The 15195-nt window shown below is 39.5% G+C and overlaps 5 protein-coding genes across 5 annotated transcripts; 3 read left to right on the top strand and 2 right to left on the bottom strand.

The window, feature by feature from the left end:
- Nucleotides 1–247: 247 nt before the first annotated feature.
- LOC132199037 (cytosolic carboxypeptidase 2-like) lies at nt 248–10883 on the bottom strand. Its single transcript, XM_059623410.1, has 15 exons — nt 10829–10883; nt 7893–8108; nt 3584–3912; nt 3415–3528; nt 3244–3362; nt 3046–3192; nt 2835–2979; nt 2671–2781; nt 2507–2620; nt 2025–2354; nt 1657–1976; nt 1432–1612; nt 909–1166; nt 700–857; nt 248–644 (listed from the first exon to the last, which is right to left on the bottom strand). Exons 2-15 carry the CDS (start codon nt 7957–7959, stop codon nt 248–250), a joined length of 2790 nt encoding a protein of 929 aa, XP_059479393.1. The 5' UTR covers nt 7960–8108; nt 10829–10883.
- On the top strand, nt 4790–7534 carry LOC132198950 (zinc finger protein 184-like). The gene is made up of 4 exons (XM_059623293.1): nt 4790–4910; nt 5064–5796; nt 5860–6097; nt 6363–7534. Exons 2-4 carry the CDS (start codon nt 5097–5099, stop codon nt 7159–7161), a joined length of 1737 nt encoding a protein of 578 aa, XP_059479276.1. The 5' UTR covers nt 4790–4910; nt 5064–5096; the 3' UTR covers nt 7162–7534.
- Nucleotides 10884–11094: 211 nt separating the features above from the next.
- On the top strand, nt 11095–11631 carry LOC132198966 (tubulin-specific chaperone A). The gene is made up of 2 exons (XM_059623318.1): nt 11095–11337; nt 11418–11631. The coding sequence occupies exons 1-2, from the start codon at nt 11208–11210 to the stop codon at nt 11624–11626; spliced, it is 339 nt and encodes a 112-aa protein (XP_059479301.1). The 5' UTR covers nt 11095–11207; the 3' UTR covers nt 11627–11631.
- A 120-nt stretch (nt 11632–11751) lies between these two features.
- On the top strand, nt 11752–13339 carry LOC132198963 (programmed cell death protein 7-like). The gene is made up of 6 exons (XM_059623316.1): nt 11752–12027; nt 12080–12196; nt 12252–12467; nt 12526–12712; nt 12762–13005; nt 13064–13339. Exons 1-6 carry the CDS (start codon nt 11752–11754, stop codon nt 13191–13193), a joined length of 1170 nt encoding a protein of 389 aa, XP_059479299.1. The 3' UTR covers nt 13194–13339.
- On the bottom strand, nt 13297–14979 carry LOC132198964 (zinc transporter ZIP1-like). Its single transcript, XM_059623317.1, has 5 exons — nt 14757–14979; nt 14600–14702; nt 14411–14500; nt 14204–14355; nt 13297–14140 (listed from the first exon to the last, which is right to left on the bottom strand). The coding sequence occupies exons 1-5, from the start codon at nt 14882–14884 to the stop codon at nt 13696–13698; spliced, it is 918 nt and encodes a 305-aa protein (XP_059479300.1). The 5' UTR covers nt 14885–14979; the 3' UTR covers nt 13297–13695.
- Nucleotides 14980–15195: the final 216 nt, after the last annotated feature.

Genomic DNA, 15195 nt, shown 5'->3' with positions numbered 1-15195 from the left:
AAATTTTATTGAAACTTGTAAACTCTATAAGTTTTTATATATGCGCGATGTCGGATTATATTGTAAAATTCCACCAAAATTTATTGATGCGTATACGCACAGTATTTTTTTGTATCTAAATTATTTATAGTTAAATAAAAATTCACAGCTTATTATTATTTACAGTCTTTACTTTTATTCAAACACTTTCTTGGAACACCAAAGTTGCTACAACGTCGAACTGGATTTTACAAAATCTAAAGTGCTTCTAAAAATCGGTGGACTGCCCACGGGTGATTTTCTTCACCTTCCTCTTACTCGGAGAAGGCACTTTTTGGCTTGAACTAGGTTTCACCCCTTTGGCCTGTGGCTCGATTTTGACCACGGTTTCCGCAATTTGTTTGGTCCTCGTCACCGCCACCGAAACGATGCTCGTCTTCTTGAATTTCGCCCTCAACTTTGTGCTCCTCTTGGCCGATTTCGCCTCGGTCTCCTCCGGTTTTTGAGAGTCAAATCCTTCGTCCTTACTATTCTTCCTGATGGTTTTCTGCTTCTGCAGTTTCGGCTTCGGTCTCAGCAAATTTTGCGTTGGACTAGGTGGCGAAGTAAATTTTTCTTCCACAGCCTTCCTCTGTGCCAAGACCCTGTGCGATTCATAAAATGCTCTGTTGGAGGAATTTTTCTAGCCAATGAAGAACATTATTTGTGTAATTATTTTACCTGTAAGCAGGCATGGACTTCATTTGCTGGAAGGAACCAGACCGTTGTCGCTCGGACGAGGGCTGGAATTTGGTAATGCTTGGCAGGCTCACACTTTCAGAGACTGTGTCCTTTGCTGAGACGTGGACGTCGCCATAGTCAAAACTAGACTCGTAAACCTGTGAACATTTTCTTAAATGAAAGCAAAGATAATAAAATAATTTTTATACTTGTGCTTGGACGACAACTAGTTCTGGCGGCATCATTTTAGCCTTTGGGTCGATTCCCTGCAGCTGCTGAGTCACTTGACTGTTGGACCTTTTGATCCACTCTCGTCTCCTGTGTCTTCGGAAGGACGCGGTAAACGACGCCGGCGGATCTTCGATTGCCAAATGCGTGTCCGAATCTGCCAAGTCCAATGTGGCTCTCGGCATTCGAAGAGAGAGGCGTCGAGGAGTGAGAACTTTACCAGGTACAACAATATCACCCTTTTTTCATAAAATACACATTATTAATTTTATTCTCCGATTACTATTTTTTTATTTTTTTACTGAAACTGGAAAACTATATATAGGCTTAAAAGATACATACCAAAATTTAGACTTTTAATTGATTTTATTAATAATTTTTTTAGGCACAAAAAGGCAATTTTTGGGTCCAAATTTTGATAAGTATTCCATTATTTCAAGTCATAGTTTTTTCTCAGTTTCATTAAAATATTTTCAATTCAAATTTTTTCGTAATTTTTGAAACCTTTATTTTCTTAGGGCTCTCCTCTTTTGGAGACGAGCTGTCTTCGGATTTACTCCCTTTGGCCCCGTCGCACCACGCGTCTCTCGGTTGGTCAGGCAGAGCCAGTCTGTTCAACTTGCCGCCCTGCACCTCGTTGTCCTCGTCAGAAGCCGAACTCGTGTCGCCCTCGTCACTATTCGCACTGATTTAATTTAAAAAACTTTCCAAACCACCGAAAGTGAATACCTCGAATAATCGGACAGATTAATGTTGAGCGGCTCGTCAGCGCTGGAGCCCTCCTTGACGAGCCTGTCGACGATTTTGGCCCTCAGCCGCTCCTTGCTCGGCTCGTCATCACAAAAATCGAGCAGTGTTTCGCAAAAGCAGCGACCCATGCCTTCAAAGTCCGCCATGGAAAAGTGCGTGTCGCACCTCGAGCCCAGGGTGGAGCCGCCGAACGAGGCCTCCATGGTGTAGCTGTTGGGCACCCCCATCATCCAAACGACCACCCTGCCGGTTCCTTCCTTGGACCTCTGCACCCGAAATTTGCAGCTCTCAAAACAAAACTATGCAATTCTTTTCAGTTATAATTTGATTAAAAAAAATTTTTTTGCCTTGTCGGGAGAATTTTTTCGCATCATCAGTGGAAAGACCTGCTCTTGGAGGGGTTTGTCTCCGGGCCGCCTGCTTTCACAGCCGTAGATGAAAATGTTGTGCCGCCTCGAGTGCGCGTGCAAATCACAATACAGGGCGATGCCGCAGTCCTCGCTGAGTCGCCTGAGCAAAACTTTGGTGTGCCACACCGGAGGGTAAGTCTCCCTTATCACGGTGCGATATTGTCTGTTCAGGTCTCGGCCCGTCAGGGAGCACCGATTGTTGCCCACGATGACGCCGTCCGGATTAAGCATCGGAATCAATTTGAAAATAAATTTGGAACGCAACTCCTAGAAAAAATTTGTAATTTTTAGTTAAAAGCAAAATTAAGAAAATTCACTCAGTGGCTTTTAGTTGAAAAATAATTTGAATTTAAATCTAATTCTGCTGAGTAAGAAATTTATTAAATTTTTCTAAGAATGTATAGAATTATATTTTTTACCTTTGCCGGTGCCGAGTTTCCAGTTAGGAAATCAATTAGGCCCTTCATCATAAATGACGCTGGGGTTTCGCCAGGATGAACTCGCGCAGACACAACTATTGCTGGTTTCTTTTTCTAAAAATTTTGACATATTTTTTCAAGAATTTTTTGAATATTTTTTTTACTTTTTCTTCGCTGCTAGACGGTTCTGTCACGGTCAAATAATAAACATTATTTCCAGCCAAGGATCTGCACAGCAGCCTTAACTTTGTGTACTCGGATTTCACAGGATGATTCTAAGCAATATTTCTTTTTTTATAATATTTTTGTCATCATAATCTTAAAATACTTGTAAGTTCAGCAGATAATCCTGCAGTGTGGAATACGTGTATGGATAACAATGAGCAATGTAGACAGTATCGTTGTCGTAAGGAAAATACAAGGTGAATGTCAGTGTGTAACAAGGGCATTCTTCCTCGTCAGTCCGAAACTCCCTTCTTCACAGAAAACACAAATAATTAATAAAAATTCAAATCGCTCAAAATAAATAAATTTTTTACTGCAAATCGTTTTTGAAGTAGGTAATGTTGTCTCCCGTCCTGTGCCAACCGACCCTTTTCAGCTCCGCTTTCTTTGTCGAGTACATGAGAGGCCGCATGCCATTTGAGTATAAACTGTCTTGTTTCATCAAGTTGACGATGGAAAGTCTACAAAAATTATATAAACTACATTTTCCTAATTATAAGGAATAAACGAACCTGTACATGACATTGGCTCTGGTATTTTTAATCTGGAAGTAAAACCACTGCATATGTCTGGAGGTGTACAAGTCAGTTCTGAGGTACAGTTCATAATAGGTCTCTGTCACTTTAATTGCCTGGAAAATAATTACCGAAAATAAAATTTTTAATAAATTAAATTAAACCAACTTTGGCTAAATTTCCCGACTCGAATCTGGACTCGAACTGCAGCGTGAAATCTTCCTCGTCCTCAATTTCAACTTGCGGTTCTGCTTTGATCCCACCGGCAACTGCTCTGCTAAACTGCAAAACAATTATTTTAGTAGATCATATTTTGGCTTTATTTTTTATTTTGTACGTAAGAGACAGAGGTGGTCGGATTGTAGTCGTAAATGAGCGTTCCGGCTTCCTCGCCGACCGGCCGCGGTTGGAGCTCCCGTCCCGTTGGCACGTAGTAAGGCTCAGGAATTGAGGGACTGTATGGGATGTGCTCGACCTGTTGCTCCAGCACTTGGCATTCGATGGGCCACCGTGGGATTTGCTGCGTGTACGGCTCTTTTTTCAGAGCGAACAGATCGCGCGGCTCTCGCAGTCGGGACAGGGCCTTCTGTTGGGCTTTCCATTCTGCGCTGCCCTCGATGTGCGTCGTTTTCAGCGTTGTCTGCAGAAGTTCGGAGAGGTAATTTCCTGTAAAACAATTATTGGATTTTATACTCAGACAAAAAAAATGTGTAGAAAGAAGAAAATTTTTCTATAATTCTCGCTACAAGAAACATAAAATGTTTAATAGTTTTTAGAATAATTTTGTTTTTGAAGAAGAAATTCATAAAAATTTTTGCAAAAAATTTGGCATTCAAGGACATATTTATGTAAATGAAGTAAAATAGTAAATTTTCCTGATATAAATTTTTCTTATTAATTTGCAGATTATTTGTGCATACTTGTTTGATCATGAAACCGTGATTGAAAGTGGTAAAGCTGTTTCTTACATTTGTGAATAAAAATACATTTTTTCAAAGAGGAAAAACTCTTGTTTTTCTTCATATTATTGTTTCGTTAGTACTATACTTGCCATAAAAAATTTAAATAGTTAAACAAAATCTATCTCAGCTCTGAATAATTTACTTTCGGTCTTCATTAAAAAAGTTTTTAGCTCTTTAAATAAGTAAAAACAGCGACCAGCTTTACTTTGATATTTCAACAAAAATAAATGGCCACGAGGGGTTTCCCGCGGAATCGGGGCAAAATTGAGACCTGAAATGTGAGCCGACCAATGAGAGGTGGGGAAAACGCCGGCATGCGAAAAGTAGGGGGCAGCAACCGATAGTAAACAAGGAGACATTATTTTGAGTCGAATCGAATTCGCGTCGAAACCTCTTTTTCGCCACATTTTGCGACCTGCGGGCATCAGCGAGGTTGGTATTTCACGCAACCTTCTCTTCTAAACAATGCAGAACCAGAACTTTCGCGATTCACTCGCTGATAATGCAAGGATTTTGTTATTTTGTCGGGTCTTTTGTGAGGAAATTTTTATGTCGGATCAACATGTCTCCAGGAATTTCTTCGATTTTATCTCATAAAATTGGATGAAAATGATCAATGCAAGCTAAAATTAAAAATTGTTCATTATTATCCAAAAGACCTTTCAATTGATATTGTGAAGTGAATCATCATAATTCATAATAGTTAAGAAAAATTAATTTAAAATTGTGTCAATTTAACCAGGGATTCATTCAATATTCATAAATTAAGTAATTATTAATCCTCAGCTATTTATTATTTAATTATTCGTGGATATATTTGCATATCACGAACTCATATTTAATCCAACTTTCTAGGCCAATGGCCTGAGACTTCTTGGCCTCTTGAAAATGATGGACAGCCCTGACGAAGGAAATAGTGGATCAGCGTTTGAGTTTGTCGCAGTTGATGAAAGCACCACCTCCAATGAACAACCAGTGGCGCAAGTTTCTTCCAGCGCGCAGAGGAAGAGACGCAAATCTCCAGTCAAGACCCGGACAGTCCCTCCGAAAGTGCCATCAACCTTCAGATTCAGAAATCTTCCAGTCCAACAGGAAAACATGATCAATGATGATTTCGAGCCAGCTCCAAATTCATTTGCCTTTGTCCCGACCTTTCGGTTGGTCGATTTGAATATGATGGCCAAACTGCTGTGGTGCGAGGACTGCGCCTCTCCCGTTTCTCTGAGGTTCTGCGTTGATGACAAGCAAAAGTTGTACAACTCCGAGCTGAAGGTCCTGTGCCACTTGTGCACCAAGGTCATCAAGGTGCCCCTGACCAGACTGGGTGACACTGGAAGTCTGGACGCTTACAAGCAGCAAGCCACAATAATGAACCACATCATGGAGCAAAACTCTGACACAGTCAACAGATGCAACGAGCTGAACAGGACTCTGGCAACCATGGTGCCTGAACCAGCTCCGGACACACAAATAGCTCAGATCAAACTAGATTCGCCAGACTATTCCATGCAAGACTCTGAGGATGACTTTGAAGAATATGAAAGCTCCCCATCACCAGAGTCGCCCGAAACAATTATCAAATATGAAGGTATTTTAAGAATTAAAAATTATTGATTGAGTAAAATTTATAATTGCCTAATTTCTATTTTAGAAGAAGCGCCGCAAGAACCGGTGCTAACAAGGACAGGCAGGTTGGTGAAGAGAACTACAAAGTTTGGAGCTAGTCGCTACCACCTCATTGATTCTGAAGAGGAAAAGGGTGAGGTGGGAGAAGTTCCTATGGAAGTGGAGGAAAATTGGTCACCGGCAGAATCTGACGAGCATGACAGCGACGAAGACGAGTTTTGGGCCCCGGGAGATGAAGAGTGGGACTTGGAAAAGCTACCTAGGTAACTAATATTTTCATGATGAACTAGGGTGCTGAATTCCGTTTTATGAACTACGAAAATAAAATTTTCAAAAAGGCTCTTTATCAAAAACTTGAATTATTTTGAGCTATTTTCTTCTCAACCATTTTAGTTTTCCTCCTCTAATATTTATTATAATTTATGAATCCTACAAAATAGCCCCATTTTATAACTTTGATTCTCTTTTATTTCCAATGCTTTTTTCTATTTTTTGTCTTAAATTTGGTCATTATTCATGATTTTTCAGAGGGGGCCAAGAAAAATGCCTCTACTGTGACGAGGAGTTTAGCCTGATGAAAAAATGCATTGCCCACATGAAGAAGTGCCATCCAGAGTTTCTGCAGCGCAAGTGCCCCATCTGCAACATACAATTCAAGACGTGGAAGAAGTTCAAATACCACTACCCTACCCATCAATCCAGCAAGCTCAAGTTGTGCGCATACTGCGGAGAAATGGTCTACATTAGAAGTTACAAAGTTCACATTGCCAAGCACACCCAGGAACGAAATTACAAATGTCCTCACTGTCCATCTGTATTTCTAACGTCGAGCGGTTTGAACGGACATAAGCAATTGCACAGGCCAGCCATGACCTGCGACCTTTGCTTGAAGGTCTTCAACAAAAAACCCCGTCTTGTTCAACACATGACCATCCACGTCAAGGGCAAGAAGTACAAGTGTGACATTTGTCGTGCGGAGTTTCTGCACAAGGACAACAGGAACACCCACAGGAAGAACAACCACAACTACGTCTGTCTGATTTGCTTCAGGCAATTCAACTGCCACCCCGATGAGGTGCAGTCGCACGCCGAAAACGAGCACTCGGAGGCCGAGCAAGAGGCCAACAGGGTCAACGGACTGCTCTACGAGCGGATTACCCGTTTCCAGTGCACTGAGTGCAAAGTCTACAAGCCCTCCAACCAGCAACTGCAGATACACCTGAGAAAGGTGCACAACAGGGTCATTGAAACCCCCGAAGGTAACAAAAACAAGGGGAGGAAAAAGAAAATTCGGGTGACGGAGGAAGAACCTAAAACGGCTGAATAGGATTAAGTATATTGTATGATTATTATTTAGACATTTAAGTCTTTCCTCGTCAAAGATGCAGTGAAATTTAGTTCAAAAAAGTTGAGCTCTTAAGTTTTGTGCGATTATTGATGGAATTGTTTTTATGAGGACGTAAATCATGCTGCTCTCGAAACGAAACCCGCGCACGCACACGTCTAAAACTTTTCTTGTATGGTAGCTAAGCCAGGGGATTCACAAACCAATCAAATTGCAGGCGTTCAATACCCAAATGTTCCTGCTGGTATTATTATTTCCTATAATCGTTGTTTATTGCAGTTGTAAACAAAGTACCGCAATAAAATTGGATGATTGAAAGCAGCTTTTTTGCCTTATAAATTGTCTCAATAAACCTGTACAAAATAAGCGCATCTTCAGATTAAAATCGAATGATTTTATGTAACAAATAGCCATATCGAAAGTAAATAGTGAAAGAAACCTTTTCTCTCTAAAATTTATGAAAATAATTGTTTATGAGAGCGTACTTTGTTTGCAACTTAAATTCAATTCTGGATTTCGCCAAATTATAACTCAATTTTTGAGAAATTTTGTTGGCTCGTCCATTTGCTTAAATATTCTAGTCCTATTTAAAGGCAAAACTTTAAAGTTTAGAGTGATATACAAAGGAAATTAGAAAAAAATTAACCCTCGATTAAATTTGAAAATCTTGGTTTTGTGTTACAAAAAGAATTGATTTTTAAAATTTTAATTACCTTTGGGTGAAACTGGAAAAAGCGAAGCCTGGAGGTCCTTGACTGGCTGCTCATTGTCCGGCTCCATTTTTGCGTCACATGGCACCACGCAGAGTCATGGGTCTGCCGCTGCGAGGGCAAAAACAACCCTTTTTTCCCCTCGCAGAAGAAAAATTGGCACGCGCAGTCGGACGTAATGGTGTCACGAGCAATTGATTTTTTCGGCCCGACCGGCACCTATTGACAACAATTACATTATGTACAAGAGTTTTTGAATGGGCTCGGAAATGGGTCTGCGCGAGAGCGTATTTCGCTCGCCGTGCGCTACTTTTGTCAAAAGTTGCAGGGACCAATAAAATAAAATAATAACGCGCGCGGCGATGGAAATTTTTCCTCGCGGTCCCTGGCACCGCTTATCGACCGACTCTGGTCGGCTTTTCATCTTTGGCACGTCGTGGAAAAACGAGAACCCCGTCAATCTTCAGGCAAAAAAGTGGTGTGGATCCGACACACGTGCATATGTTAATTGCGTGCAAGTGGAATCCGTCGATAAAATATATACGTCCGACACGCGATTAAAACTGCAATCTTGTTAGGGAAGAGAGGATATTAAAATCGTGCCTTGCGCTTTTCTCAACTCCGTTTCTGCGGAAATAATTATATTTTACCTTGATTTTAATTTTGTTCTTTTTCAATAATTAATCTGCTACGTCACATTGAGAAGGAGTATTTAAAAAAATATTTTATTATTTGGCGCTTTGATAGATTGATCCTTTTTTACTTGAAAAAAAAATCACTTCAATGCAGTTTCAGATCCAGAACCTCGAGGCACAAAACCAAAGAAAAGAACGAGAAGAAATTATTCTCAAAAGGATATGGAGGACGCTTTGGTTGCAATGAAAAATGGAAGGTTTAAGTCACTCAGGGCCACCGCAAAAGCATTTGGCGTTCCTTTTGCCACACTCAATGATAAACTGCTGGGTACGCTAGTTTTACACTTTAATTTTTTTTTATTTTTTAAATTATTGGTCCAATTTTTGCAGGCAGGACGCGAGTAGGATGCAGTTTGGGGCCAAAGCCGAGGCTGGAACAATTCTGTGACGATTCCGGCCGACCAGTGGAAAAAGTCCTCTACGGACGTTTGATTGATCTCATTAACAGAGGATTTCATGTTACTCAAAACCAAATTGTGTTGTTTGCTATGAATCTCATCAAAGACAACGAGAAACCAAAACAGCTAGGCAGGTCTTGGTTAGCTGGGTTTATGAGGCGACATCCCGATGTGCGGAAAAAACTCGTGGAACATAACAATATGGCAAAACGCGGAGTTCCAGAATCAGCAGTCAGAAACTGGTTTAAATTGATCAGAGACTTCTTGCACTCCAAGAAACTGCAATATCTTTTAAAACTTCCTGACAGAATTCTGCAAACTGCCACTCTTTCTGAAACTATTCTGGGTATTTTAGTCTAGACTAATTTTTACTGTAAAATTAAATGTTTTTAATATTTAGATGCCACTTGCGATCCGGAAACGGAAAAATTCACAATGGTACTTGCAGCTTCCGCAGAGGGAAAGCTTTTTTCCCCAATGCTCAATGTCAAGCATAACGAAGATCCAAAATTTGTAAGCTTTTTTTATTTAATTTTCAAATCTTAAAATCGCATTGAAATTAAATTTTTTAAATTAATTCACACAAATTTTTTACCCGCGACTTAATTTTTTTATTAATTTAAAAATTTTAAACTTGCATTAAATTTAAAAAGTTTTAATTTTTCAGGTTCGGAAAATGTGTCCCAAGAATTGGCACGTTTCTAGATCAGATACAGGCTTATTGACCAGTGCTTCATTGATGGAATTTGCTAAGGTGCTGCACAAGTCGCTGGTCGCAAAAGATTTTCTGGACAAAGAAGGCAAAAAAGGTGCAGGCCTTAAAGTGCTCTTATTTCTTGACGGACCTTCGTCGCAAGTGGTAGACTTGGATTTTGACAGATATTGTGAGCAGCACGGAATTGTCTTGGTGAGCTTCCTACACCACGCAGCCCATTTGCTGCAGCCTTTATATCTGAAGGAATACTGGTCTCAAGAGCTGAAAGTCTGTAATTCAAGTGGAAGCAAGCCCGCCTCATCAAGGGACATAAAATCCAGGCTGACCGGTGTTTTCAGCAGAATTTCAATGTCTGAGATTGAAAAAGCATACAGGTATCGTTTCTAAAATTGAGATTTTTCATTGAAATTTTTATAATTTCATTTACAAATTCATCATAAAATTCCAGACAATGTGGAATCTACCCCTTTAATGCTGATGCTATCAACTTTAACAGTGTTCTTGTTCGCAGAATTCAGAGTTAAATCTATTGAAAGAACTTTCAACGGTCAAAAAGTCTTCGAGGCTGTAATTTTTCAAATAAAATAAAAATTATAATATTTTTTTTTGTTTTTTCCCCTAAAATATTTAGTTATCATAATTATACAGTAATTTCAATTTTACAATAAGCTTTTTCTGCAAATTTTCAAACATATTTAGTGAAAAAAATGGATTATCACAAATGGTAGAAAATTTTAATTTAATTCCAAATTGTTTGAGGAAACTTAAAATTAGGTCCTACTTTTCCAGTCCTATCAAGAATCTCGATAAAAAAAGCCAAAAGTAATGCAACTACTATATAAACTAACTACATAAATATTATAAAAGGAAAGTCATTATAAATACAAATTTATTTCCATCTCCGTACACCGTACATAGAGAGAAATTAAATATCGGTCCATAATGAATAATTAAATAAATAAGATTGTCCTTCTCCTTCTGACGAATTTTAGATAAAAAAAATATTTCTGTGCTCTATTGTATTATAATACATATTTAATGTGAGAAATGATTTGAGTTATGAACAAATATTTTTTCGAGTTTTTAAACATGATAAAAAAAAATGAAGATAAATCTGGAGGGTTTTCTCACCTCAATGGTAGTAAATTGAAAGTTCGTTGGCACCCTCTGCGTCACTCGAACAGCTCTTTTCGACGGCGATTGAATCGGAATTGTAGTTCACAAATAATCACCATGGTGATTTTTCGCCCATGCCGCGAGAGCTAAATTTCCATCGCGCGCGCCAACATTCGTAAAACTTCTCCTTGGCCAATCTGATTGGTTGAATATTTTGAAATCCAGCACTCTGATTGGCTTAATCAGGGGGGCGTGCTTAGTTTACAGAAGTTTTATTTCTTCTAGAATTCTTTCCGTGACTCACATGGGCGGCTTTTGAGATATCTCTCCTGATTTTTCGACTTTTCGCCTGATATTGCGCCGAAATTCGAGCAAAAAACCTATTCAATCAGTGATGGCCGATCCTAGGATAAAGTCTCTCAAAATTAAATCTGGCATCGTGAAGAGAATCACAAAGGAAAAGGTGATGTACGTCCAGGAGGCGGAGAAGCAAGACGAAAAAGTGCAGCAGATGAAAGAGAAAAGTGCGTTTTTTCCCTGTTATTCTAATATGAATTTTTTGAATAATAAAGATTCTAACAAAAAATATTGCGAATTTTTCCAGAGGACGACGAGTATCACATTCGCAAGCAAGAGGAAGTTCTGGCCGAGGCCCGGATGATGGTCCCTGAGTGCCACAAACGCCTTGTCAAAGCCTACGAAGACCTGAAAAACTTGGTCGACTGTGAAACAGACCTGAACGAATTCCAGGAATATCAAGCAGCACTCAGCATTCTCAGTGACGCCAAAGTGCAGCTCGATGTTGCTAACTGATAAAAGACAATCTCGCCGCTAACACCACCCGCCTTCCTAATTTAATAATTTTAATATATCTTTACTAATAATTTAAATCTTACTTAAGTTTTGTTGCACAAAATCATTCCAATTAAATATTGAAAATGAGTGGCCATTTTGGTGGCTGGCAAAATTACGAATTGTCTCGACCTCCCTTTGCACCGCCACCGTTTGACTTCTCAAGACCTCCACCACCAATCCCAAGGCTCATTCCGCCGCCTTTCTTTCGTCCGCCGACCTTTCAAGCTTGGCAGCAGGAGCAGAAAATCGTCTCGGAAGAGCAAAAACCAGAGAGTGAAGACCAAAGCTGGGTTCAGCAGTGGCTTGCAAATAGAGTAACTTCTGAAAGCAATTGTACTAATAGTTTAGAAAAGATTAAGGTTGTGACCAAATTTTATTTAAAATCGCAATTTAATCTTCATTATTATGTAGATCTCAGATGTCAAGCGGAAAGTTGAATACTGGAGTGCTGTAATTGAGGAGCTCGAAACTTTGAGCGCAGAAGAAAATTTAACGACGGAACAAATTCTGAAAATTTCCACTTTGAAAGTTAGAACTTCCTTTTAGCAAAATATTATTTCTTTCATTAAAATTTTTTTTAAAGGCAGAAGCATCTGAAATTTCGTTGTATCTGGAAACAAACAAACCAGTGATTGCAAATCTGATTGAAAAGAGGGCAAAGAAGAGAGAAAAAGAGAAAACAAAGCGAGCAAAAGCAAAACTGGCCAAGGAGAAGCTTGTTAGCAATCGGCAGGCCAAGCACCGACAAATCGATGCTTGGAGACAGGAGCAGCAGGAAGAAGTGGAAAGAGCAAAAAGAGTACGGAAATCATTGAATCTTATGAAAAATTTAGATTTTCAATATTTTTGTTTATCAGGAGGAAGAAACCCGGAAGCAAGCAGATGCTGTTCTGTGCGAAGTGCGGAGCAAACAGTCTGACGGCAAGAGTTTGATGCAGGTCCTCGAGTCTCTGAAAAAGTTGCGCCGTTTCCGAGCCCAGACAGCGGCAGACAAGAAAATGTACCCAAGTGAAGAGGAAAATGAAAGATTCGATAGCATCTTAGGTAAATTTTTGCAACCTCTGAGAAGTGAAGTTCTAATAATTCTTTGCAGAGAAACTGGGAGATTTGTGGCAGTTGCAGTTGGATGAGTACGCTAAAGAGGAACAAACTCTGAGGGTCATGATGGATGAGGAAAAGGTCATTCGTCGGCAGAAGCAAGAGCCTTCTGCTTTCGAGACCAATCTGGAGCTCTGGCTCAGAACTTTGTTTGGAAGAGGTTCTGATTGTACTTCAGATTATGAGCATTTCTTCCATTTGAGTGCCGAGAAAGACCCAAACACACTTATTAGTGTCAGGTATTATATACATTAAATTTATATTTAACTTGCAGACTCTAATCAAAAATATCTGTAGGCAATGTTGGGATCAATTTTTGGCGCCAGCAGGAAGTCCAATGGCCAGTTCGCTACCTGTAGGTTGGGTCGTGCCTTGCAAGCCATCATCAGCAGACTGGGAGACTCTTTTGGAGTCGAGACAAAAATAATGAAGCTTAGAAAATTTTTATGATTAACTAAACTTAATAATGTTAACTGATTTAAAATTGTGCTATATCGGCTTGAATAAAATGAGATTATCCCTTAAATATTTTTTCTTAATGTAAAATAACTTTATTAAAATACATAATAATCCAGCTGTATTATTGTACAATATCATGCTGCCTTATCACAGTGTTAATGAACTTAAAAAGATTTTAATAAAATATATTCAGCCTTAGCATTGAAAGCTTTTCAAATGGCTATGGGATTGACAAAGAAAAATAAATGACTGATTAAACAAAAATGCAGGTGGATTGAAGATAAAATGGCCTCTGTGTAGGTTGAATTTTCACCAAACTGTTGATAAAATAAATAGTCACGTCCATATCTGTTCAAGTTATAGCAGTCGTAGCAATATCAAAATATAAACACGTCACCACTCCAAAAAAGGAGGTAGCTCAATTGGCCCGCCACTAGAACTGGCGAGTAAATATTAATTTACTCAAAAAATTAACTTGGGTCCAAAAATAGAACTCCGCACACCGAGGAGAAGCCGATGAGCACTGCGAGTACTTTGGGCAATCTTTGGATGCCATTGCTCAGTTCCCTGGGCAGCACTTCAAAAAACGTTACATAAATAAAAGTGCCGCATGCTAATCCCTGCAGGACGCCGTTCATCAAGATTGACTCTGGTGTGTGGCCCATTTCGTCAGCCAACATGCCCAGGCCGATTCCGATTGGGGACGTCGAACAGAAAATCAAACAGGACTGGAGAATTGCTGTGAGTCCGAGAGCACTCTGCACTAAGTTGAGACCCAAGCTGAAGGCAATCACCGCCTTGTGCAGCATCACTGCTGCCGAGATCTGCACTACGCTGTCCACACTTGGCTGCAGGCCGATGGCCACCCCCTCTAGAACGGAGTGCAGAGACAAGGCAGCCACCAAAAGGACGGACCTTTATGATCAAAATTATATATATTTTATTATTATTTTTTTTTTTATAAATTTTAAAATTAACCTTAGGCTTGGATGGACATGATCGGTAGGATCTGGGATTTCGGACCCTAGGGACCTTTCGCCGTCCTCGAGAACTTCTGTGCTTTGCTCCAAGTCTGCTTGCGGGACTTCGTGAGCTATAGGTTGGTCGCTGTGTTTGCAGTCCAAGACAATCTAAATGTAATAAAATCTTAAGTATGACAGAAATTATTTAAAACAAATTTAATACCTGCTCAAGAACCACAACAAATAAGAAACCAAAGACGACGATGAACTCTGGTACTGGAAATGATGTATGTATATGCAGCAAGTCCAGTCCCTAAAATAAATTAGTAAAGTTTGATTAAATTTTATTTGGTATTAAATTTTTTTTTGCCAATCACTTAATTCCAAATTATTCAGCAATTTATTTATGTACCTTTTCCACATTGTCTTGAACCTCAGGGAAAAGGTCAAGGAGACCAGTGGCCATGAAAACTCCTCCAGCAAAACAGCTCATCAAACCAATAAACTGGGAAAACCTTGAAATAATTTTAAAAATAAATAAATATTAAAAACTTGATTTCATAAATTACTTGGCGCGTTTAGCCATGTCCTGGGTGTGCCTGTACGTTGCCATCATCCTGAGCGGCAAGAGGCTGAAGACCATGGTCACCAACAGGGTCGCCATGAGGACGATGCATTTCACCGTCGTGATGTCCATCGTTCTGTGCAAAAACTTCGCAGCTGCGTCGAAAAAGAAGAAAAATCTGCGAGACGAAATTATACGCGTTCCGCACGATCCGTCAGGATCACATGTTTGTCATCAACAAAACACGGTCACGTGACTCGAAATGTTTGCTCTTAGCCAATGACCGCCGTTCTACGTCAACGTAACCCAGATTTTTGCAAACAAACGGCGCCAACCACAAATTTAACCAGAAATATTATGATTTGTGCGTTTTCAAAAATTATACTTTTTATTGAAAAATCAAATCATTAAAAAAATTTGGAATCAGGAATTAAATATTATAT

This window comes from Neocloeon triangulifer, unplaced genomic scaffold (genome assembly GCF_031216515.1).
Source record: "Neocloeon triangulifer isolate White Clay Creek 2 clone unplaced genomic scaffold, ASM3121651v1 ptg000013l, whole genome shotgun sequence".
Classification (NCBI taxonomy): domain Eukaryota; kingdom Metazoa; phylum Arthropoda; class Insecta; order Ephemeroptera; family Baetidae; genus Neocloeon; species Neocloeon triangulifer.
Note: the sequence above shows the minus strand (reverse complement) of the source record. Positions and strands in the feature narration are given on the sequence as shown.